This window comes from Lathyrus oleraceus, chromosome 1 (assembly GCF_024323335.1).
Source record: "Lathyrus oleraceus cultivar Zhongwan6 chromosome 1, CAAS_Psat_ZW6_1.0, whole genome shotgun sequence".
Classification (NCBI taxonomy): Eukaryota; Viridiplantae; Streptophyta; class Magnoliopsida; order Fabales; family Fabaceae; genus Lathyrus; species Lathyrus oleraceus.
This window is the reverse complement of record NC_066579.1, coordinates 380,706,431-380,734,121: the sequence shown is the minus strand read 5'-3', so window position 1 is coordinate 380,734,121 and position 27,691 is coordinate 380,706,431. Positions and strand designations below refer to the sequence as shown.

The 27,691-nt window shown below is 31.3% G+C and overlaps 1 protein-coding gene and 1 pseudogene across 1 annotated transcript; one reads left to right on the top strand and one right to left on the bottom strand.

Moving 5' to 3' along the window:
- The first annotated feature begins 14,464 nt into the window (after window positions 1-14,464).
- LOC127108332 (UDP-glycosyltransferase 79B30-like) lies at window positions 14,465-19,822 on the top strand (annotated as a pseudogene).
- Window positions 19,823-22,958: 3,136 nt separating this feature from the next.
- On the bottom strand, window positions 22,959-23,827 carry LOC127108322 (pheromone-processing carboxypeptidase KEX1). The gene is made up of 3 exons (XM_051045788.1): window positions 23,630-23,827; window positions 23,409-23,411; window positions 22,959-23,204 (listed from the first exon to the last, which is right to left on the bottom strand). Exons 1-3 carry the CDS (start codon window positions 23,825-23,827, stop codon window positions 22,959-22,961), a joined length of 447 nt encoding a protein of 148 aa, XP_050901745.1.
- Between the last annotated feature and the right edge of the window lie 3,864 nt (window positions 23,828-27,691).

Genomic DNA, 27,691 nt, shown 5'->3' with positions numbered 1-27,691 from the left:
TTAAAAAATAAAAAATTAATTTTAAAGGTGTATAATTTATTTTAATGTGTTTTAATATTTTTAAAGTATATTTGACTAGATCTAAAAAAAATGAGTTTTAAATTAAAAGTTATATACGAGAACAAGTTTAATATTGATTCAAATATTTTTATAAATAGTATAAAAATAAAAATATACAAGAAAAATATTTTTGATTAAAATATATTTATATACAACAAAAATTATATGCACGAGCTTATTATCTCTTTTAAAAATAATCAATTATAATTGGTTTTTAATGTGTTTGAACATTTTTTATATTTGATTAGATCTCAAAAATAAAAGAATTTTAAGTTAAAATTTATACATAGGAACAAGTTTACTATTAATTCAAATATTTTTATAAATAATATAAAAAATATATTTATATACGAGAAAAAAACATTTTTGATTCAAATATTTTTATATACAAAAATAAATTATAGGCACAAGCTTATTATCTATTTTAAAAATAATAAACTTTTTACTAAACAATTTTGTCTTTCTTTCGCTTCATTTTTATTATATTTTTCTATTACCAAACCAACTATTATGATCCCTTAATTTTAATGATTTTTGAATTTTTGTAGTCTTTTCTATTTTTGTATACGTGACAATGCTGATTAGAGTAAAAAAATATTTTTAAGAATGTGTCATATTGATAACATTGATAATTTATGAATTAATATTTTTTATTTATTAATAGAATTAGTATTAAGCCCACTTTATTGCCAGCATTATGAAAGCATCCAAGAAGATATTGAGATTTTTTTTAAAATAACCATGTTTTTCAATTTAATTATCAATATAACCAATTTTTCAAAATAAATACCAAAATAACCAACTTCTTTAACTGATGTGCCAGTTGATCTGGTGCATTCAATAAACCATAAAAGAAGGCGCCAACTCCATTGGCGCATGCTCCTTATTCCATTGCATGTAGGTGTCATGATAGTTGGCGCATGCATGTGTCCTTTAGTAAATGTGCCCATACATCTGGCATGCATGTACTTGTCTGTGTGGCGTCTAGGACTTTGGCGCATGCATTTCTTGGTTCATCTATAAATAACATCTGTATCTCCCATATTTTGCACACTACTTCTTACCCTCCAATCTCATCTTCTTTCATTCTACTTCAATCACCTTCAATTTTGTTTTCTTTAATCATGTCTGAATACATTCACAAGATAAATGTGGATTTAATCTTTTCAGCAGTCGCACCGTCGATAAAGATTCGACTTTGGAATATAGATTTGTTAGAACGTCTTAATCAGACGTTGGTTAGAAGGAGAAATTGCATATGGTGAAAGGATTAGAAGGATTCAATGGTTTGAGTCCACGTTCAAACAAAATGGAGAAGTGCGTGAATGGGTGGATATTAAGACTGACAGAGACGTTCGCAGGATAATGCATAATATGTTTAAAATTGTTTTGATGGTTGTAATCGCTTAGTTATAATAATAATATTTTAATTGTTGTAGTTGTTTGTGTTGTTGTTTATGTGTTACTTGTGTGTTGAATGTGGTGTATTTGTTTGTGATGGTATTTCCTCACAAAGTTATTATATGAAATAAATTTTGTTTTTTATATATTGCAAAAGAGGTACATGTAAAATTATCTTGTTGTGCTCGTTCCAACACTAGGACAGTTAGTACGATTGTGACATGGATGACGACATGAACTATATAATCGAATCATTTTGTTCGCCGTATCATTTTGATTCGAATATGGGTACTATTTGGGCGACCCTTTTTCTTTCTTCGCATAACTTCATTGTGTCAGAGAATGCCCCCTTGATATTCTGGCCAGTAATCCTCTTTTGCAACTACTGAAAAGCTAATTTTGTAAACATTGGATAGACGTATGAATTTTTAAACGTCAGATAGTAAGTAGTATGGATCCCTTCGAACCTTTAAACATGCCGCAATGACATGTGATCAGGGCGTACGAAAGGCTTGGAGCTTTCCACAGTTGCACCAATCTCTATCTAGTTCCACTCTGTATTGTCTCATCAGCATGCCTTTATTGTGATCCATGGACTCAACAACATTGTACCAACCTTTAGTACGGTCAAACACCATGACCACGTGTGTGTTTGCTTTGGCAGCTTCGTGTATAATGAATTTCATTGAAGCATTACTGAATAACTGCCCAGATTACAACACTGAACTCCATTTAGAACGTCTGGTCTCAAACAGCGCCCCTAGCCGGAAATATGTTGCCTGCACTAAAGCGGTTATAGGTAGGTTTCGAATGTCTTTGAAGACAGAGTTCATTAATTCCATAATATTTTTTGTCATGTGGTCCCAACATTGACCGTTGTCGTATGCCCTAGCCTACTTCTCCAATGGAATACTGTTGATCCACCGTACTACATCTGCGTTTGACAATCTGATGTCTTCGCAGTAGTGTTTGAAAGACGGCTCTGATAATGCATAACCTGCGTTGACAACCTTCTTCCGCAACATTTTGTCTTTGATCTCCCGCATAAAATTATGAGCGATATGTCTAATGTAGAAGACATGTGTCGAAGGAGGATCCTGTCAGCCATTATCAATGTTTTTGTATGCACTGACTATTGAAGGGTGTCGGTTAGAGATCAAACATAAGTTAGGTTGAGGAGCAACGTGCATTCGAAGATTTCTTAGGAAAAAACTCCATCCCTCAGCAGTCTCCCCTTCAACTAGGGCAAAGGCAATTGAAAAAATGTTATTGTTGCCATCTTGTGCCACTGCCATCAGTAACGTTCCTTTATATTTCTCATACAACCATGTACCATCAATTTGTATAATAAGTTTATGGAAAGCAAAACCTTTGATGCATGGTTGATACGCCCAGAAGAGATGGTGGAACATTCCATTTCTAATAACACAAGTCCTGTCTGGGGTATACTCCGGCAACGTTTCCAACATGACAATAGTCCATGGAGCATATTGTTTAAAAGCCACCAAGTATTTTGGAAGTTGTTTGTAAGACTCCTCCCAATTGCCATACACTTGTTCAACCGCCTTTTCCTTATCTATCCAAGCCTTCATGTATGATGGAGTATAGTTGTATTGTGCTACAATATGCGAGATTATTGTACTCACCTTTAACGATGAATTGTCGCTAATGACAGACAAAACTTGTTGCATATTAACTGAGAGCTAAGTTTCCGATGGTCTTGCATTGGGTTCGTGAGCATGCATGTGTGAACTGGACACATGGTTCCAATCTCCCAAGAATCACTTGCATTGGGCTCGTGAGCATGCATGTGTGAACTAGACCCACGACAACTTGAAAAGGCAGTGCTCATTTTGACAATAAATCTTGTACCTTATTGCATTAGTTCTATCAACTTTGTAATCAGCTGATAGTTCCATGTGAAACTTTTTAATAGATTTTACACAATCTTCTTTTGTGCGAAATATGTCTCCTTCTTTCAATGATCCTTGAATTTGCATATAAGGATTGTAAAATATATCTGATGAAGGTTCATCGGCACCCAAATTCAAGCTTGTCATGTGTTGAGGTGGACAATATACATGACTAGCTGGTAATGGCTCCTCTTCTTCTTCATCGTTCACCATTGAATCAACTAATAACTCGACTTCTTCTTCTTCCTCATCTATAACATTGACCTCAACTTGTTCGTCGTCATCAGTTTCATAAAACACTTGTGACTGACCAATGAACTGAGACACTTGTTGTTGTTATGGTATTATATACAAGTCTATATCGTTTTACCTAGATTGCTCATGACTGGAAAACATATGATGAACATCGTCATCATCTCGAATCTTCAAATGATAAAATTTTATCTAGTTGTGTGCAAACCACACCGTATTTTTATAGATGATTTGGTCCACATGATTACACTGCAATTTTTTTCTGTTCTTTGTTTTAGATGTGAAAATTTTGATCATCGATTTATTGTAAACTGGGTTATTTCTGTGTTGCAAAAACAAAAACCGAATAATTGATGCTCAAATATTTCACCTTCGGTATGGGCATTGATCATGTAATGTGGTGAGGAAGACATTTTTTTAGATGTAACTTTAGTGTTTCTACTGATCGGTATGGATACTGGTGGTCAATGCATTGATCTGTTATTTGCATGGAGTTAAATAGGGTTGACGGTGTATGCACTGATCATGTAATTCATCTGCAAAGACAAGACAATGCAAAAAGAATCCATGCAGAGACAAGATAATACAATGCATGCGCCTGCAAGGAATCTCTGCACACAAAGAATCTTTACCCTAACACTACAAGCATGCGCCTGCACACAAGGAATCTATGCCCTAATAATCCAAGGCAGGCGCTCATTCAAATGGTGCATAAAGCAAGGCATGTGCCCTAGCCTTAGGCGTCTCTTCCTTGCATGCATAAAAAGACATGCATGCACCACTAACCTTGGCGCATGTGACCATGCATGTCATAAAGCAAGGCATGCGCCCTAGCCTTAGACGCCTACACCTATCTCACATGCATGCACCATATCTAATGATTCACATGCAGCGTACCAATTTAACCTCTGTAACACTTACTGATCTATAAATAGGGCATCAACTTACAACACTCAACATCTGCAACACTAACAATCAACCTCTGCAATACTCCACATTTACCACACTCAATCTCTGCAACACTCAACCTCTGCAGCATTATGTCTCTATTGACTATGGGTGATGAACATCGAGGAACAATCGACAATATCTCTACATATGTATACGATTTTGATAATCTCCTTAACATAGTCTCGTACTCGGTTGACTATAAATTTATTCTTGCTTTGTTGGAGAGATGGAGACCCGAGACCTACATATTTCACCTTCCTTTCGGTGAGTGTACCGTCACACTTGAGAACGTTTATATGTTGTTGGGTCTACGTATCGATGGTAAGGCTGTAAATGGTAGAGTTAACCAGGATTACTCTATTTGCAATGAATTATTGGGTGCCCCTTTGTGTGACAACCAAGCCGCGGGAGAGACATCTGGTCAAGCTAGGGGCCAGGTATTAATTTAAGATATCTCAAACAATATTATGTGAGTATAACATTGACAAAAGAATCTACCGAGTATGAAAAACTAATTAAAGCTCGGTGTTTTATTATGATTTTATTTAGTAATTTTTTATTTCTCGAAAGTACTGGTAATACGGTAAATATTATGCATTTACTGTTGTTACGAAACATAAATAAGGTAAGCACATATAGTTGGGGTTCAACTGTTTTGACCCATCTATATAGTGCAATGTGTAAAAATGCCAAAAAAAAATACTTTTACGTTTTATTCATGCACATATTGCTACAAGCATAGGGTTAGTCAATAATGTCATCACTCGCCCCGATAAACGAGAATCCATTCATATTGTCATTTACAACAAAGTAAGTTTAAAACTTTACAATATAATTAATTATACTTTATATTACAATTAACTGTAAATAATATTTTTCAATTATTTTTGATCTAGATGGTCAGTTAGAGGGATGAACTACAATAGGTGTCTGAAACACACTATAGTAGTCTATCGAAATCTATTGGATCACATTGGACAATGCGGTGTAATACTCCTACACAACTCTATTTTGATTTAAAAATAATTATCAAATTATTTATCATCTAATCATGTCGTATTGTTGTACAGTTTATTTGGAGGCCATATCTAGGTCTTGATCATCAGGTTAACCATGATGATGTTGCAGTTTGGACAACAAAAACACCAGTTATCCGGTTCACTATTATGGAGACGCACCAGAGTGACCGGGTAAAATTGCAGTTCGGCATGCAGCAACAAATTCCAGAACCTCCGACATGTTTGGGAGATTGGCATCAAAAAAGAGTCGATGCCCAATGTGATTATTCCGACTGGAGAGACTTCGCAAAAGAGATGTGTCGTCATTGGATGAATCGACGACAACACATCTTAAACGAACCAGTCATACAAGATTCTAGACCAACTCAATAGTATATGACAGGGTTTAGGTCAGTTACAATGCAACAATTTGTGTCTGAGCCAAGGTATTTGATTGATCCACGTCAACTAGCTTCGTCATCATATGTCCAACAACAAGTCCTCATCCAAGAACAATGTCAAACCACCCAATCCAACGACCAACCTCACACCATCACCCTACCACATACACCCAACAACCAAACACCTAACCTCGCAATCCATTAATGCCACACACCCAACCTCAAAACCAAGAATCAAACCCTACCCACCAACAACCATACACAGTCACCACAACAGTCTATAGCCCAGATGATTCATACAATTCAGGTCATCATAGCCCCCCACCAATGACCACCCAAACATCCCATCACCACAACACTCAACCATTGTTTAACTATAGTACACCCTAGGAACCATTGATTCGTTTCCAAAACGATTCAATGTCCCAATTTGACCAACTATACCGCCCACAATTCACCCAACCACATCGACCCAAATACGATAATATGGACATCAAACTCAATTAGAGAAGCGTCGTTGGCGAGAACCCCGCATCTATTAGGAACAAATGATGGCACATCTATCAAATAACGTTGGACCTTCCATCGAACATTCACACCAGCCACCATTGGATCATGTCAGCACTTAAAGACCCCAAACACCTCAGGAAAATTGTGAAAGACCACGAAGACAGACTAACGCACCTGGATGTGGAACAAGGGGACGTTTCAATCGGGTCGGTCATTGAATTTCTTGTGAATTTTATGTAATTTTTATTATAACATAAATATAATTTTTATTTTCAATATTGTTTTTATTTAATTGTAAAATTAACATTTAAAATTAAAAATAAATAAATAAAGGTGCATGCGCCCGATGCATTGACGCATACACTATGTAGTGCATGTATACATGCGCCAAGAGGCATGACGCCTACATTCATGGCAATTGGTTAGTAAATATGGTTATTTTCGTATTTTTTAAAAAAATTGGTTATTTAGGGATTTAATTTTAAAAACATGGTTATTTTTTATAAAAAAAACAGACGTTAACTTATGCATAACTGACATTTATAAAAACAAATATTATTTGTGATATAAACAATGTGGGACTTCAATAATATACAATTGAGCATGTTCTTCAACCTCTTTTTCTACCAAGTGAGAATTTTCCTCAAGGCCTTTGATGGTTTTTGGCTTCAACGCATCCTTCGTGAAGTTATAAAGATATTACTAACTACATTTTCTTTCCTACAAATTTGAATATTTTGTCCCTTTTTTTTTACAAATTCCCTTCTTCTTCTTCTCTCATACAAGGTCACTCTTCAACGCCGCACTTTACTTTTTTTTTTCTCTATATACCTATTTTTTCTGATACTTTATATCTTCAATTCTCTTCTATTCGATGTTTATTACCGACAACAATGCATTTCACTTTGTGATTCACGTTCAATTTGAAATCAATTGATATTCATTTGCAAAGATATAATCGATTTTTTTTGTTAGATTTTCTAAAAGTTGATGGTAATAAGTAATAACAAATGTAAAGTATAAGCAAGTTACAATGTAGAAGATTTGGTCTCCGCCTGTTCACATTTCAGCCATACTTAAAAACACCATATTCATTTCTTGCTACCTCAACAAAATATGTAACATCTTATGCCAATTGTTCACAAAATATGTCAAGATAAGATGCTAGTTTGGGTTTGAATCACTTTGTATTAACGACAACTTTTCTTCCACAATAGACAATATATGGTGAGCTCATAAGAAGCTCAACATCATTGTTTTCACGGTCAACCAATTCTGAAATAATTGAAATACATTCCTACCAATCATTGGAATGTGATGAAAGTTGTTCAACTTCAAATAGTAATCGATTTTTATCCTTGGCTTGAATCAAGATTGGGTACAATATAAACTGTCTTGAGGAAACATGCGCACTTGGTAAAAAAAGATGTTGAAAAACATGCTCACTTGTATATTATTGAAGTCCCACATTGTTTATATCACAAACAATATTTCTGTTTATAAATCTTAGTTATGCATAAGTCAATCTCATCTTTGATGCTTTGATAATGCTGGCAAGAAAATGGGGTGAAGTCTAGAAGTAACCTTCCTTGAAATCTTATTCCCATCATTATTATTCTTTGGAATAATATTCCTATCCAAATGTTTGGTAAAAACTAAATTTCCTAGGAATGTTTATAATATTTATTTAATTTAAAAATTATAAAAAAAAATGTGAGTAGTAGTGGGGAGTTGTAGTAGTTAGTTGAATTTTATTCCCATGGGAATGTTGGATTCCCACCCTTTAAACCTTGGAATAAAAATAAAAGAACCATGTGAAAATAAAGTTCCTGGGAATAAAATATACCTTGGAATAATTTTTAAAAAATTGAATCAAACATGAGAATGTTGCATTCCCATGACAATATTCCCAGAAATATTTTTTAAAACCTTGAAACAAACACACTTCTTTTAATAATTTTAATTTATTAATCCTAAAATAAATAATTAATTACTATATTAATTAATAAAAATTATTAATTCATAAAATACCCATGTCATCTATATCATATCCTTAAAAATAATTTTTTAATCATAATCATCATTATCTCGCAAAGATCATTAAAATTAAAGAATTAGAATCACTTATTTTATAAAAGAATGATTAATTATTTAAAACATTCAAATTAGAGAGATTAAAAATACATTTAAGCATTTTTATTATATATGAATGTAAATTAGAAATCCTCTAGTTTACCATTATCCAAACAACCAATAAGTTGTGCTTTGCACACCCTAGTTATGTTACTCACACTCTACTTGAATCTACAAGTCCATTCATTTTATCTTTGTACAAGATTAATACAACATTTATGGATACAATAATTTTAACTGTCACTTTGTAGTTTTTCTTAACGCAACTACCGCAATATCGCTTTTACAATGCATAAAATTCCAATTATGTGACTTTTACCCTCAATATGCTTAGGTTTCCATTTCCCCCTTAAAAATCGATTTTATAAAAGAGAATATAGTAAAAGTATTCTATGACTAGATTAGAAATAATAATTTTCAGAAAAATGACCTACTAAATAACAACTATTTAACATGTGAACATAGATCCTTCCCAACTCCATTTTAAATATTGGTATTATATCAAGGAGTTATGGATAATATGCTGGTATCAAAAGACAGGTTGAGCATCTTTTTTTTTTTGAATTGGTTAAATTCTAATTAACGAAGGAGAGGGAAGAAGACAAACACATTTTCCTTGTGTTCCTTTTAGCAGCACTATATTGATGTTGAAATGCCTTATCTATATATCATATGTAGTACAAAACTCCAATAATAAAATAATAATCGAAAATTGTTATTTGAACAAGTTTAAACTTTTGCTGATAATTTTCTTCATTCTTTCCCACAAAGAAACCGATATCACTTTTCATTCTGTGGTCCTAATTTTATTTTTGTGTTTCTTCCAATAATTCTAAGATTTGTTGCCATTGGTCCCCTTCACCGGTGCCTATGTTGCTTCCGACCGCGCGCTACGTGTCTCTTTTATTGTGATTGAGACCAAGACCATCATAATTAATCAAGATTTTATGTTCTCCATTTTCTTGCTCTTGAGTATCACTCACACTTTTGTTTGGAGTACATGGATCCAAAAAAAATTGCATTCAATAATTGAGTATTTTAAAAAAATATATATGAGTTGTTGCTTTTTTAATTAATTATTAAAGATAATGTATCCACAGTATAAATAATTTTATATTATCATCTAATAAAAAATTATTAATTTATCAAATTATTAATGTAATTTTAAAATTAAAATGTGATGTAATGAGATATACGTCGTTGATGGATTGACAATGTAAAATTATTTTATATAAATTATTTTTAAGAGAAGTTATTATAAATAAATTACCACTTAAATCATTTTAGATTTTATTTTTCAAACTCACACTTTAACAAAATTAAACTTTCAATTGTGGTTATACTTTTCTATGAATAGTGTAACAACTAAAATAAGAGAATGTTTTGGAATTGTCCAAACGATCTAATAAGTATCGTCTAATCCAGAGTTTCTCTCACTTAGATCGGAGAACGATTTTATCCCCACCAAGGGGCCGCACATTAGAGCATAACATTGTGCTCATCTTATTTGTTGGAGTTGTTACAATAGCCTACCGCATCTAACATGAATTCACTAGTGGCAGTTCTAGCCTTCACCAATATATATGTGCGAACTAGAGTCACATCAACATACAATTTATTGTACTCTTGCAAAGTTACACCTCAATGACCTTATTAACTTGGATACTGGAGTACTAACCTTGCATTTACATCCGCTATGTGTGGGTTGGAGACACTCAGCAGTGTATTTAACATCGTACGCAACTGACATTATCAACACATCACCAACCTCCTATCCACATCAGAATAGTGGTGCGGTCTGTGGGAAACGTCTCTTGATTCTCACAAAATTCCACGACGAATTCCTTTGATTTTCTCCTTTGTGTCATCACAATTGTTTTTGTTTGTAACCATCAGCAATGATAGCTCCAAAAACCACTTAATTAGTCATTCACCAAAGATTTAGCGCACTAGTATTTACTACCGTATCTAAAGATCCATCCCTTTCATCTAAAATAGAGGCTATAACTTCAGCTTCCTCTCCTCCTAACATGTATTCTCTATAATACCAAGGTCAAATGTTGAAACGACTTTTACCAAAGCTTACGACGCCTTTTATATTTCTCCATTATCAACGTGAAACACGCCTATATCACATCATCAATAGATTAAAAGAGGATTATCTTGTATGAAAGAACCACTCAAGTTTCCATAAAAAGATAGGTTGTGGGATCATAAACGACATATGGAATAGTGAATTCTAAGGGGAGGAGACCTATCTTAGGGTTCAAAGATAGGGAAAAGGTGAAAGGTGTCCCCATAGAAGTATTTCCATTGGTTATAATGGCCATAATAATCATTTTCAAAGCATCAAGAATTATGATTGATAATGGGAGATCATGTGACATCATGTACACTAAATTTCTTCAAAGAGTTAGGGTGTAAGGGTGAGTTTATCATCGTACTCAGGCACACATTTGTAGGAGTTCAATGACTCAACAACACATCCTTGGAAAGCATAGAGTTGATGGTTACTCTTGGATAAGGAAGAGATGTGAGGGTAGAGGACATACAATTCCTAATGGTCCCCTACAAAAGTGTTTATAATGGTATTTCCGGAAGAAGCTTATTTTCAAATCTTCACATCGTCGCCTTTACCTTCCACCTAAATATGAAGTATCATAAAGTTCATGACAAAGTGGAAACCTTCATTGACAACTTTATAAGAGCATGTAAAATACATGAAACACTATTAGAAGATCTGATTCCAACGACCATACGATAAGGGGGTGAGAACATCATGCCTTACCAAGAAAAACTTGTTAGACATCAACATCATAGATTTTGATATGCATTTAGACGATACCTTATTGTACGGTGAAAGTAGCCTCCTAATTGAATCAATAAAAAGATCCCAGGATTGATTCTCGATGGTGAATTCATAGTCATCTGGCTTAATGAAAATCCAATTAAAACGGTAAAAATACAAGCTAACCTCTCTAATTTATATAAATATACCTCATCAAGTGCCTTAAGGCTAACACCAATATTTTTGAAGTCTCCTTAGATGAGATGTATGATATGAACCCCATTGTGGTTTGTAATTAATTGAACATCACCCCTTCCGTCTAAGCTTATTGTGTGAAATTCCACATGGCCATCCTCCTAGTGGGGCATGGATATATTTGGCCAATTCCCATAGGTTCTAATATTTTTGAATTTGTTGATGTAGTTATAAATTATTTCATCAAGTGGATCAAAATTGAAGCTCTAGCAAAGGCCACAGTAGCCAATTTTCATAAATTCTTCAAGAGGAACACTCTATAAAAACACAACATTCCTCAATCTGTTATCCTAGATAACACAATCCATTTTACATATAATAATTTGAAGAATCTCTTTGAGGATATCGGAACCAAGAACCATTTCACATCGATAGTGCATCCTTAGACCAATGGAAAAGCCAAAGCTGCCAATATGGTATTGTTGAAAGAGATGAAGAGGAAACTCGAAAGATCTAAAGGAATATGTGTGGAGAAAATTCCACACTTCCTTTGGGCATAACGAGTTACACCTCATGGCAATCATATAGACACTTTTAATTTCACCTACTATACCAATGTAGTTATACCTGTTAAGGTTGGAAAACTCGGTTGGAGAATGACGCACCCCCTTACAAAAAGAAGATAATTCATAACAACATAAAAGGAAGAGTTGTACTTCTTAGACAAGAAAAGATGTTTCACCTCCCTCTTATATGGAATTTCCAAACAAGCCATTAATTCCATGTACAACTAGAAATTCAAACCCATAGGTACTTAGCCACGTGATCTCGTACTCCGAAGGGCCAGCATTGGAGGAAGAAACAATGAACAATGGAGTATTTCTGCCAATTGGTAATGTTTGTACTTATTCTAAACTAGAACATGCAAGGGGTCTTAAACCTTTGAGACTCTTAAAGAAGAACTTATCCCAAATACATGAAATACTATGAAGTTGAAACGTTGTTACGGTTAATCTATTTCCTTGTTTTGAATTTAGAATACTTGTACAAATCTATAAATGTAATACTTTGTTTAGTAATCTTTGAAAGTGAGGGAAAAGAGCCACAAACATTAAACAATAATGTGGAAAACTTCTAAAGACAACAAACAAGATGAAAGATTAATATCACAATAGGCAAATCCCTTCTTAGTAGATATCCACTATATAGCACAAGAGAAGGGCTCCCACTCACGTAGACCTTAATTGGGTTCTCACCTAAGGGTAGAAAAGGGGAACAAACCCTTGGTCAGATGTGATTCATAGATACGTCAAATGAATTAAAGATCAATTCCCTAAGAAGGTCACAAAGAACCAAGGGACAGACACCCCCAAAAGATAATGGTTTATGCGGATAATGGAAACATAATGTTATGAAAATGATAAACTATAATCATTCATAAAATAATTCATAAAAGTAAGGCCATGGGCCAATGATATACATTATTAGGAAAATCAAACAAATATAGCCAAACATATGGTGTTGGACAAAGATGCATTGACTTCAGCCATAGTCTTTTCCTTCTCATCCACCAGCTTCTCTAGCTCATTAACTCGCACATTAAGGGTTAAAGGGGAATAATACTTCTCTACTTCTTCTTGTGTGATATTTCTTGGATCATTTATTAGATTTGTTGGTCTTTTTAGGATTGGTTGCATTATGCAAAATAAGATGAAGTTTTCTCAAGATGGTTCTGGTGCATAAGGGACACATGTTGAACACGATGTTCCAACATGTAGGCTTCAACATCTAGTCTCTTGGAAACAGACAAATGGAAATTTCAGTTAGTTCAGATTTTATCTATCCAAGATTCACTCTACAATAGAAGATCTGCAAGTTATGGAGAGGAGATAATTTGGATGTACTGGGTCAACATGTGGAACACAATGTTTCAGCATGTGCAGTAGTACATTTGGCCTTGTTCAACATGCTTTGATGGATGTTGTTTGGAGTGCAATGTTTCATTAATTTTTTTGACAGCATGAGATGTTCAAATCAGATTTAAATGGGATTTAAATTTGAATTTTAAATATAACAAATCATATCTTTTGGAGAGATTTAAGGAGCAAATCATATCCAACTGATTCAGCTATTTTCTATACAAATTAAATGTAGAAGCCCATTAGAAAAAAACCAAAAATACATTGCTATATAAGAAGACTCAATTACCATTGTTTGATAAGAGTTTTGATGCGCAAGAACTAGGTTCTTTGTGCTAGGATTTGATTCTTTGTTACTTGTATTCCATGCTAATTCCATAACTGGATTACCATTGAATCTACTATTGTACACTACTATGTTTTAGTAACTTGGCATGGTTGGTTTGTCTTAGTTGAATTGTAATATTCAATATTGTTCATTGAGTTGTAAACACCAATCACGAATTGTATGATTGAGAAAAAAAGTGAGTAGGTTCTCATATTTAGGGGGAATCCTTAAATATAAAGACACTAGGATTAAGAAGAGGCTTTGAACAACATAAGGTTTGTTGGTTCTTGTAAGACTAAGTGTACTAATTCAAAGTAGTGACTTTTCTTTCTTGGGTAGAGTGTCCCTCAAACGTAAGCATGGTTTCACCGAACTAGGTTACCAATCTCTTGTGTTTTTTACAGCTTTATGCATTGTTAGTTATTGATGTACCATTGTTTTCAATTTATTCTTAAAAATGATTTTAAAGAGTTTTCCAAGATTTTAAAATGTGCGGGAGCGGAAGTTCAAAATCATTTTAAAAAGAGTTACACAAATGAATAGATTTACAAATGAATTTAATATTGACAAAATGAATAGGTGTAAAAAGAGTTACACAAATGAATAGATTTACAAATGAATAGAGAAAATGTCCACCGTGATTTATATTGGTTTGTTGCATCATCCTTACTTGCACCTAGTCTAGTCTCCAATGGTAAGCCATTAGAAATTGTTACTCTTCCACTAATTTGAAATTTACAAGTGTCCTTTGATACAATAAATAATCACAAAAAATTGAAAACTTAAAGCCAACTACTAAGAAACACATATCTAAATCTTGATTCTCCTTATGTTGTACACAACTCACTAGAATGAAAATCCTTCAAAATCTTCAATCTTGAATTGAACCATACTCTCATAACCAAAGCACTCCAAGATTTCATCTACGAAGATCTTCACTCGATCCTATTGAAAAAATCCCTTGTTCGAGTCATTGAGCCTGTTGAAGGAGTTAAAACTCCAAGATTTCATCTGCAATGACCTTCACTTAATCCTTCTAAAACTCCCTTGGAGAAGAAACTCTCATTTTTCTTCATTAGATGTCAATCTCTAAAAAACATCACAGTCTAATTCTTCAAACTAAAAACAAATATCTTTACAAGAACATTGGAACACCTAATGGATCCCTTTATTACTAGACCTTAATCTCTCTCTTAAAGTTAAGGAACACTCAACAATAGTATTTTTTGTAAGAGGTTAAATATGAGGTTTTCTAGAAGAATATCACATAACACTTGTTCACGCTCACTAAATTAACACTCAATGAAGTTTTTCTTCAAGGTTAATTTAAGAGAAAGCTTGTATGACTGACCAAACACTCAAAATATTTTCAAAAACTATGATGGTATTATTTTAAAGAGAGAAATAAATGTATCTTTATATGTGCTAGAGGTAAGACACAAAATAGATGAAAAAAGATTGATTTGAATCAAGAAGAGAAAATCAGTATTTAGCTTCTTTGATTCAATCATAACTTGATTCATGTAATTTGAGTCAATCCATTCTATGACTCAATTCACATTTCCCAAATTGAATTCCAAAGTAAAATTTCCATTTACGATTCAAGTCAAACAACGTATTATTTGAGTCAAGGTGTCTTATTATTTGAGTCATGTGAGGCCTTGAATCGAACTAAACTTGTTTAGCTTAAAATTCAAATTTTTGGACATACTCATGATTTGAGTCAAGATTTAGCATCATTTGAATCATTATTGTATGAAAATATTGATTTCAAGTTACATGTGATTCAAGTCATCTAGCATTGACTTTTGTTAAAATGCTCAATTTTAATATATTTCTAGTTATTTCAACTCAAGAGAGAATGAGAGATTTTGTGAGGGGACTCAAAATAAAATAAAATAAAATAAAAAAGGAAAATCATCAAAACATATTAGTTATACGTTTACCAATGGAGCAATATCAGCGATCTCCTTCAATAGTTTATCCTTCTCTAAACATACAGAGTCGAGTTGCTTTCACAATATCTCTTTCTCCTTCCTAAGGTTGTTTGGGGCCAAGGAAGATGATTTTCCAACTTCACCAATGGACAACACCGCAGTCATCCAGTGCATATGGTATTCCATCTTTGCCTTCGTTTCTCGAAGGCTCGACTGAGTAAAGTGCGCAAAATAGGTGTAGTCACTAACAAGGAGGTTAAATTGAACATCTTTGGCCACTTTAGGGACGAGGTGAATAGAAAATATTGTACGACGTAAGTAGACGATGCATTTTAAGTCTTACATATTGTTAACTTTTCTGACTCAAGCACACCCAACTTTAGCTTCTTTTAAATTGGTCCACCAGTGACATGTCACATGTCTTTCTTCCGCCTGGAAGAGTCCTCGATGAAGATTGATAAAAAATCATGGAGGGCCTATAGAAACTGGAAGGCCTCAGCTATGTGCATCATCCAAGTTATCTCCATAAGGTTGACCCTTTGGCAGCTTTGGATCTTGTTGTATGCCATTTACCCCCTTTTTTGCCACTATTTGGGCTTCCACTGCCCCTTCTATTGGCTACTACAAAGGCGAAACCAGAAGAAGATGCGTACTTTTTCTAAGACCCCTCTTCATTCCCTCCATCGCATTGATAATACTCGTGTTATCTGCAAGGCAAAAGAACAAAAGATGAATACGTAAGAGAAAACAAGAAATATGTAAAGTGATAAATAAAATAAAGTTCTTGTCTTTACCAGATATTTTATATCTTTCTTCCTTGGTAATTGCGACCATCGCATTGAGAATAGTCATGTTATTGTATCATTATTGAAAAAATAATCGACGATAATGATAATAATAATAATAATAATAATAATAATAATAATAATAATAATAATAATAATAATGTTGTGAAACCCAATCAAAGATGAAGATTTAGCTCAAAGAGAAAACCTTCTCCACAAAAGATGTTTAATGAAATAAAAAAAACATATTCTTTAATTATTGATCGAGTGAGTTATACAAATGTGACTAGTACATGTTTGATGTCTAATCTCAATTTAAAAGCAAAACCTAAACTTTAAATACATTAATGACTTAGTGAAAATATAAGAAGTCTTGTATAAAACAAGTTGAAATTTGTTTTACAATGACTTAGTGAAAATATAAGAAGTCTTGTATAAAACAAGTTGAAATTTGTTTTACAATTAGGAAATAATGAGATGTAGTGTCATGTAAAGTAGTACTTATGGAGGTAAGATATTTGCTATTATGGAGATCTTGGTAATATGATAAAAAGGCCAATTATGAAAGGCATTCCAATAAATACTCTATTGTGAGTCATGGCCAACAAATTATTCTTGTATCATTGGCTTCAAAAGAGGTTAATGAAGATTAAAAAAAATATGAAAGAAAAAGATTTAAAAACAGCGATTAAAAATTAAAGAATGATTATTTAACTGCAAAATAAAAAGAAATATAATAAAATCAATTGTGTCACAACAACCTTTATATTTGATCTTTTTGCAATGATGTGTCTTTGCTAGCTGACGTTTGTAATACACAAAATTTGTCAAATTGTATTAAGTTTTTTATGCAGGAATTTAAAGATGTGTTTTCGAAGGTGATACGTGATAAATTATCACTTATAAGAGGATTTTAGCATTATATTGATCTCACTCCCTAAATATCATTTTCTGATAGGCCTAATCCTGACTAGTAGCCTATCATAGGCTTTTTTTTAGTCACATGTCTCGCCTTTTCGAAGACCTTACTGGCTTATTAGCCTACTTAAAAAGCCTATATCATTTGAACACATGTAAATAAAAAATTCAACTAATATTTAAATAGATTAAAATATCAAAAGAACAATGAGACTAAATATTTTTTTTACATTGAATTATATGAGCTTACCTAATAGCATAAGGTTTGTCAAACTATTTGTTTGAGAGAACTTATAAAAACAACTTATGAGATTGTTCATAAGGATTTTTCAACTTATTTTTATAAGTTCTTCAAGATAATTAAGTTTCACTTTTGTATTTTAATATAAAGTATATAATATAATATAATAATAATAAACTTATACATATTTATTCAAATAGGGCGGCCTGATAGGCTTAAAATGATTTTTTTATGACATGTGGCCTAATCTATTTAGTTAAATAGGCTTACAAAAAAAACTAAGTCTTTTCTATTTAAAAAATGATTGGTCTGGTCTTAGCCTATGTAGGCTAGACTTAAACCCCTGTTAGTTGGTCTGACATATTCTCACCCCTAAACACTAATAACAAATTCAAGAGATACAAAACCAAGTTGTTGAATTGGTATGTAAAGGATAAGTAAAAGAAAGTTTAAGTCTTCATGTTGTCTCTATAAATATTAGTTATAAAAATTATTCTAATTGGAGTATGTTTACTTATTTTTAGACCATTAATAATATTCTCTACTAAAAAAAGACATCTTACCTTGATTGGACCATTGGTCAAGGTGAAAAATTAGAAAGCACACTAATTTTCTTCTTGATTAGACCTGCCAATCAAAGTGAAAAGTGACACCGGTCATAAATTGGATTTTTAGCAATATTTTTTCATTTTCAAAATAACGTATTTGTATGAGATTTGTGTTACTTTTCCCCTCAATTGGAATAAGAATCGAGGTGAAAAACTGCGGCGCCCAACTTTTCCCCTAAGTTGGGACTCTTAGCCAAGGAAAAATGTGCGAGGGGATCCCTTTAAAAATAATTTATTGTGTGAGGAGAAATCTATTATTTTTTTTATATGTATTTTTTTTTATTTTACATATTTTTTAATATAACCTGTATATTGAAACAAAACGTAAATGGAAAATTTTCTTTTCACAATTTTTAATAGACTTAATTATAATTTTGGTCCCTCTATTTTTATTTTTTCAAACTTTGATCTTCCTATTTTAAAATCCGAGTTTTTATTCCATCAATTTAATTATTTTTTTCAAGATTTAGACCCCCTTTCAAAATAAAGGCAAATTTTAATAACATGACAGTCAATTTAGTGATGTATGACTGCCACATTTGCAATAATTAATTCCACGTCATTTTTTTTTCAAAATATAATTTTTTAATCATATGAAATTTGAAGAATGAGTTACTTATAATCTTAAAAACAAAAATATGAGGCTAAAGGGAGTCAAACCCCTGAAATTGTAATCAATAGCAATATTAGGTTACAATTTAACACCAACTAGATTTTCACATGGAGACAATTTATTTGAATTTGATCTCATGAAATCTTCCTAGTTACCCGGATTCATCTATCAAGCTTCATAATCATGAAGCAAAATATCTAGCTATTAAAAAGAAAGAAATTTATGGTAGCAATGTTGTTTTCTATGATAGACAAGCCATTGCTTTCAATGAAGCTGGTGTAGTGGGATTCAGAACATGCAGAGAAATTGAAGGACCTTATCTTGATTAGGTATTTAAACAATTTAAAAAAACCAGTTCTTACTTTAGGACATGTTATACTTGAAAACTCAAATTCTATTTTGATGAAAATTGGTCAATTTGGCTTGGTGGATTCAAACTATATTCTATTGTTTATTATTGTTTTAGAAGTGAATGTAATTCAATGCCAACTCTATTTCAAGAATTAATACTTGATCTTGAGTTAACTTGAGTTAATGGTACACCATTTTTTGCATCTTTGAAACCACCTTTTATTTTTCAACCATTGAAGAAGCATTACTAGTAGGGTTTACAGAAAAAAAAAATGGAAGAAATGTTGTTTATGGGTGCTGGGTTCAATAGCAACTGACTTTGGAACATTCTTATGTTGGGTGTTTTATTACACATTATGGTTCATGTTCTTTGTCTGAGGCATTGGTGAATAAATGTCAAATGGTTTTTTTACTAAATTTTGGTGACCAGATATTGAATGCTAGGATAATGGAAGATAACTTGGAAATTAATAGCAATAGCAATGCCATTAAAAAGACAAGAGAAATAGCTCAAATCTAAAACAAAAATTAGAAAACATGATGATTGGTGGAGAGACCTATTGATGTGTATTAACATGTATATATCTATGTTGCTAATAATTTCCAAAACAAGCTAAGTGACTTAGATGACAAGAATCTTTCCTCAGAACCTTGAGTTCAATGGTTTGACTCCCCCTAGCCCCATACTTTCATTTTTAAAATGTTAAGTAATTTGTTCTTTAAGTTTATATAATTAAAAAATATATTTTGGAAAAAAAAAATGACATGGAATAAATTTTTCATATTTAATATAGTCAAAATTATACAGAAAGAGAAAGCAAACAAGTAACAAACTGCGTAGCTACTTCTTTTTGGATGGCAAAACCAATCCTTTTAAAAACTAAATTCACTGTCTTAGGAGACACAACATTTCTACGCATGAATCTTTGCATTCTCTATAAAATGCCAACTGCTTACGGTGCTAGAAAACCAAAAATTTCAAAGGTAAATGGTATGAAGCATGTTGATTGTCGGAATATGTTTTCTCATACTTGACCACTTTACTTTGAAGAGGCTTTGAGGGCTACTTACCCCACAATAAAAAATCTGGTCCTTAGGCCCATTCAAATCTACGAATGCATGCCCCCTCCTACCCACCCGTGTACTAGAAAATCTGCGGGCCTAAGTATCGATCTCCCCTCCTGTGAGCAAGTAAAGAAATTCACAAGTGTCCATTTCTTCACAGATATCTCGGCATATGCCTAAATATATCAAATAAAATATCCCTAACAAAGTCATGTCGGTATTTGAATCCTGAAAACTCCTTACAATGAATGGTGTGTTATCCAAAAGTATCCAAGCATGCCTTGCGACAAACAGGGCAAACCTAATCAATAGGAAATAAAGGGATCATAAACTGATATTTAAGGATGATATCGTACTCTACCGAGAGCATATGTTGGTCTAGATCATCAATAGGGATAACAAAGAGAAAATCATGAGCATGTGCTGCTTGCAAACAACCAAAAATTATTTTATGTCTTGTCATTAAAATTGCCCTTAATTTGAAAGGGGGGACTAAAATTCCAAAGAAAAACTAAATTGTGGGATAAAAAACCCGGATTTTAAAATACAGGGGATTAAAACTAAAAAAAATTGAAAATTAAAGGAGTAAAATTGCAATTAAGCATTTTTAATATAACAGAAATGACACTTTATTTGTAAAATAAAACTATACATTATGTACCAAAATCTCCATATTTTTGTTTTTAAAATCTTAAGTAATTTATTCTTCAATTTTATATAGTTAAAAAATTATATTTAAAAAAAATGACATGAAACTAATTATTGCAAATGTGGCAATGACACATCATCAAATTGTTTGTCATGACATTAAAATTTGACTTTATAAAGGGGAACTAAAATCCAAAAAAAAAAAACTAAATTGAGGGACAAAAATCTGGATTTTAAAATAGGTGATCAAAACTAAAAAAAAAACTAAAAATAGAGGGACCAAAATTGCAATTAAATTTTTTAATATTACAAAAATGACACATTATTTATAAAATTAAACCACACATTATGTACCAAACGGCACATGTATCAAAACTATACATTATTTAAATTATACTAAAATAGCACATATTATGTACAAAAATATATATTATTTACGTCAAAATGACACACATAATATATCAAATAGTTTACAAACATGGAAACATACAACAAACAAAATCAGGACGCACTTGACTTATAAACCTCAAAGAAGCAAGATGTCCAACATGATCAGATGCCTTTTATGTCTTCTTCTGTGAATGGTGTCTAGTTGTTAAACACCTAAAGTTGAACAAAATATAAAAATATTTAGAAATAATAACAAACTATTATTCAGTAAAATTCATTAATATCTAATTGTAAATATACATTACATGCTCCTATAAATCAACAATATCGGCATACACAATATTCAACATGTGTTTTATTATATAATATTCACACTCGTATCCTCCTAGATACATTATCATCTACAAATAAATTTTTTATAGTGAGAAATGATACACACAAAAAGAACATATTATTATAGATAAATAAATGTCACAAATATTACACTTATTTTAGGGTATAAAATTTGAGCTTTTTATTTCTAAATCCTTACAATATTTTTCCCTCCGCAAATCTATATGATGAAAACACTTTAAATATTACACGCTAATTACAAAGTCACATAAAATATATATTAATATGTCACATAAAATATAAACTTACATGTCAATTACATGTTTCATCCTTGAAGTTTGTTTGCCTAAGGAACATAGCATAATTACACTATTCAGTTTAGAACAAATATTTTTATCAATGATCATTAAACACTACTACAAATAATACATTTTAGGACAACCACTACAACAAAAATGGGTTTAGGCAACAACGAAAAACCGCCCCTTAAAGGTATAAAACCGTTGCTTAATGCTTTAGGGGACGGTTTATCAAGCGTGGACTAAACAGCCGTTGCTTATTCCATTAGAGCGCGGTTTTTTGATTTCTACCTACGGATTCTGAACACCATCGCCTTAAATATCAAAGTCCACGGTTTTAGTTGAACTTTTAAGCTGCGGTTTTCAAGTAGCAACATAAAATAACTGTCCCCTAAACATGTGAAAAGGCAACGGTTATTAATAACCAACAGATGTAAACCGCAGCTTAATCTATAATTTGATTTACACAACACACATAACCGCGCCTAAAACAAAGGAATATACTACGGTTTTTGATAAGCAACGCATAAAAAGCGTTGTCTATAGATTGAAAAACAAATCAAATTTATATATAACGTTAGACTTTGAAAGACATAATTAGTATAAAATTTTCCTGTTGTGCACTTTAGACTTTGAAAGATATAATTAGTATAGAATTTTCCTGTTCATTTATATGGTGATACATTTATGATCATATACCTTCACATTATTCTAATAGATTATTTTTCAATATTATTAGAAGAGAAACACATTTATAAATTGAAAACATATATAAATATGAAGTATTAATAAGATGAAGTGTAATCAACTCTTTGAAAACAAAAAAATACAAATATTTTCAAAATAAATCCAAGCAATATAAGTTATAGTTAGTTGGCTTATGTAACTCCATAAAACAAAACATAATCGTCAATATTTAAATCAATGGCGGTCTTTATCATATTCATTGTGTTGAGGTCCATGAGAATCATCATCTTGAAAACTATCATATTGAAGATCATTATCATCTTGATCATATTGAAGATCATCATCATCTTGATCATATTGAAGATCATCATCATCTTGATTATATTGAAGATTATCGTCATCTTGAAGATCATCATCTTGAAGATCATCATCTTGAAGATCATCATTTTGTTCATCTTGAGGATCATCTTTGTTTCTAACCTATAAATATGAAGAATTTCTTTTATATATTATTCAATAACAAAGTTACAATAATCAAAGCGGCATATGCAAGGCTTCAAATGACTCAACATCCATGCAATAATGATTCAATCCAAACAATTGATAGTTATATATTACTCACTAACGAACTTTGCACGCTTAGAATTCAAACTCGAATCTATGAAATTTATACATGAATCTTACCATCTAAACCAATATACAATGTTAATTTTTAAAAAACATAATGAAAATGTGCATGGTAACATATGTTCACAATGTTCAACCTAGCTAGCATGAATATATACTAACTTAATGAGTAACTTATAAAACTAACACCGCATGTTTAAAAAATTAAACAACTATAAAATAACAACTCAACACTTAATAAAATAAATGTTGATTTTTATTAATGTCAATTATAGTACCTTTTGATGAGTAGGAGCATATGTTGATGTCGATGAGCGTGGTGTTGGAATATTATCATTGTGCAAAGCTTCTCTCATCTTATCATCTACTTCCTCTTCACTTAAATGTGGATTTTGTTGCATATACATGCTTTTCAAAAGTGCCTCCATTGCTCCCATCTTTTGCGCCATGTCAGAAATCTTACCATCATATTGCATTTTCATTAAAGAAATTTCTTCATTTTTTTTCAACAATGATGGTGTGACAGTTCTTCCATAACATCTCACTCTATCAGGCTTTTCTTTCCCAAACAATTATTGAAATGCTTGTGTTACAGCTTCAACTGAGTCTTCAATAGATTCTTGAAGTTTATCCTAATATTTTAAATTATTAGTTTTGAACAAAATTAAAAACCACATGTATTTATAATGAATATTATAATTTAACTTACAATAGCAAATTGGGTTTCCCCATCCACTTGTTTTCCCTTGCGACTTTTTCAAGTTTCAATAAACATTTCAGCTTGAGTGACTTCTTCTCCATCCTTTTTTGTCCGCTACATGATTATTCATATATTAAAAAAAATACTACTTAATGTCTTCCAATGTCTTGGGAGTTTAGTCCATGCTTTGTCCATACCTTTAATCTAATTTAATTAAGATATTTTAACCATCCATCAGTAAATATAGGAATACCTAATAATAATCATAATTATAATACACTATTATAATTAAGAGTATGAAAATATATTAAAAATATACTTAAAAATAAATTCTAAATAAATGCTGATATATAAGGGAACATGAAACTCAATCCAAAATTACTCTAAGATATAATTAATATAACAATATATTATTTTATAAATTAACACTAAATATAAGTTGTATCAAAATTGTTTGAAATAAATCATATAAACGAAAACTTGTTTAGTGGTTAGAATACTTATAATACCAATTCGTGTAAATTCTTCTAATTGAGTATTTTATTTCTCACTTTCATAATCTTGCATTTTTTAAAATTGTTCATATCTTAACACTATATTTCCTCCTGGACTTTCTCCTCGAATTCCAAATTCCTCTCATATCTTAACACATATTTGACATGAATAAATAATTCTTGTTTATTATTAAAATAATGAAAAAAATTATTACTCTCAAGATTAGTGCAACATGTCTGATCAATAGGAAATCAAATTAAACTATACTTGTTATGGTTCAGTGCAATTTCTATGGGTGCAGACCTGTTATGGTTCAGGTTTTAGGACCATTACAACCGCCTTCTTAAGTTAACCTTCTTCATGGACAAAACAAGGATATATACTCGAATAATTGGTTAATAACTAATCTTATGTGAGGTCATTTTGGTTTTATGAAATTAAAACAGGATTAAAATAACTGTATATTTTTGGTTGATTAGATATAATAGTGTATAATAATACTATATTCTTCCTAGCTAGCTTCTTCTATTTTGAAAAGTATGTCTCTCCTTTTATATGATTAATTAAATTTTTTAACTCTATTAAGTTATTCTTGTAGCAAAATGTTACTATAATATGAGTTACTAAAAACCCAAAACTAAACCTTATGTGACTATCAATAATCAAGGACATATACTCGAATAATTGGTTACTAACTAATCTTATGGGAGGTCATTTTGGTTTTATGAAATTAAAACAGGATTAAAATAACGGTATATTTTTGGTTGATTAGATATAATAGTGTATAATAATACTATATTCTTCCCAGCTTCTTCTATTTTGAAAAGTATGTCCCTCCTTTTATATGGTTAATTAAATTTTTTAACTCTGTTAAGTTATTATTGTACCAAAATATTAAAACAGGATTAAAATAACTGTATATTTTTGGTTGATTAGATATAATAGTGTATAATAATACTATATTCTTCCTAGCTTCTTCTATTTTGAAAAGTATGTCTCTCCTTTTCTATGATTAATTAAATTTTTTAACTCTGTTAGGTTATTCTTGTACCAAAATGTTACTGTAATATGAGTTACTAAAAACCCAAAACTAAACCTTATGTGACTATCAATAATCAAGGACATATACTCGAATAATTGGTTACTAACTAATCGAATAATTGGTTACTAACTAATCTTATGTGAGGTCATTTTTGTTTTATGAAATTAAAACAGGATTAAAATAAGGGTATATTTTTGGTTGATTAGATATAATAGTGTATAATAATACTATATTCTTCCTAGCTTCTTCTATTTTGAAAAGTATGTCCCTCCTTTTATATGATTAATTAAATTTTTTAACTCTGTTAAGTTATTCTTGTACCAAAATGTTACTATAATATGAGTTACTAAAAACCAAAAACTTAAAGCAATTGATGTTATAATTTGAAACAACTCTCACGCTAAGCCTAGGAAAGAAAATACAATCCCACTAAAATATTATAACGCCCTTATATAATAAACCCTAATAACCATATGACATCCTTACAAAATAATTTTTGTAACAAAAAATATTTAAAGTAATATTTTTCAATTCAGATTTGGAGAAATAGGAAGGTTAGAGTTTTAGCATAATTTAAGTATTTGAGTAATTTTAAGAAGAACGAGACTCACCCTTGGAGACAAATATGGCAGATAATTTGAGGCGGTGGTCCTGCTCGAGCGATTTCTAATTTCACAAACACAAAGGAAAAAACGAAGGTATTCAAAACAGAGAAGTAAATGAAAAAGATGAACAAAGATGAACAACAAAAGATTTTGGTGGTAAGAGGTATTTATGAGAAATAGAATGAGAATGAGAAACTTACTCTGGAGAGGTGTTTGTAACAAATGATGCAACAATACAGCGAAGGCGAGTTGCAGCAGAAAGCGTGCGGTGGCCGGCGTGAGAGTATGTGAGTGAGTTGCAGCAGAAAGCGTGCGGTGGCCGGCGTGAGAGTATGTGAGTTATACAGAAAATATTTCTTTGAGTAGAGAGAAAGAAGAAAAGACAGAACGTTGTGTAGAGAGAAAGAAGAAACGGCAGAAAGTTGTGTAGAGAGAAAGAAGAAAATATAATTTAGGGTTCAAGGGTAATGAATCAGCTTTTAGGAAATTATATGAAAAAAATACGAACATTAAATTATAAATAAAATTTCAAAGAAAAACATTCTAATGAAATGAAAGTGGTCTAGTGGTAATGCATCTTTTCTTTGAAAGTAAAGACCTGAGTTTCACTCCTTGGTTACTATATTTTAATAAATTTATCTTTTTCCATTTAAATATAACAATAAATTAATATAAGTCTAATTTAAAAATCTTTTAAGGATCAAAATATGTTGATTAAAAGTCCAGTGGTAATAATCTTTAACCACTCTAGAATATTGTTTTTTTCATTTTTATATTTTAAGAAAAATAACTAAAGTTCAAAATAATAAAAAAAACCGTAGCCTTTTAACAATAGGCCATGCTTTTTAGTTGTTGTTTTTAAATAAGAAACAATCACATATTTTAACCGTGGCATAAAAGGAATAAACTACGGTTATGTTATATCTACGATTTCATAAGCGTCACTTATAGTAAATAGAGGACGTTTATGTTATGCCCGCATTTTACTAACTGTAGCATAAAGTAAATAAGGGGCGGTTTTTCACGCGTTGCCAAGAAACTCGTCCACGCATAAAAAAGTGCGGTCTATGATACCTTTAGGTGACGGTTTTTCAATCGTTGCTTATTCTTCCGTTGCCTAAAGTATAAAATGTTGTAGTGAACTTTCACCTCATCCAACAAATAAGGAGATATAATTCCAAGGTGCATCATATTTTATTTTTATTTTTAAATATATGATATATATATATATATATATATATATATATATATATATATATATATATATATATTATATATATATATATATATATATATATATATATATATATATATATATATATATCTATATATATATATATATATATATATATATATATATATATATATATATATATATATATTATATATATATCATTTATTCCCTCGATTTTTAAATATGACATAGATGAAAAACAAATTCATGCATGCTTCAAATCCCATCAAATGAAGTATATGTTTTAAATTATTCAAAAGTGGT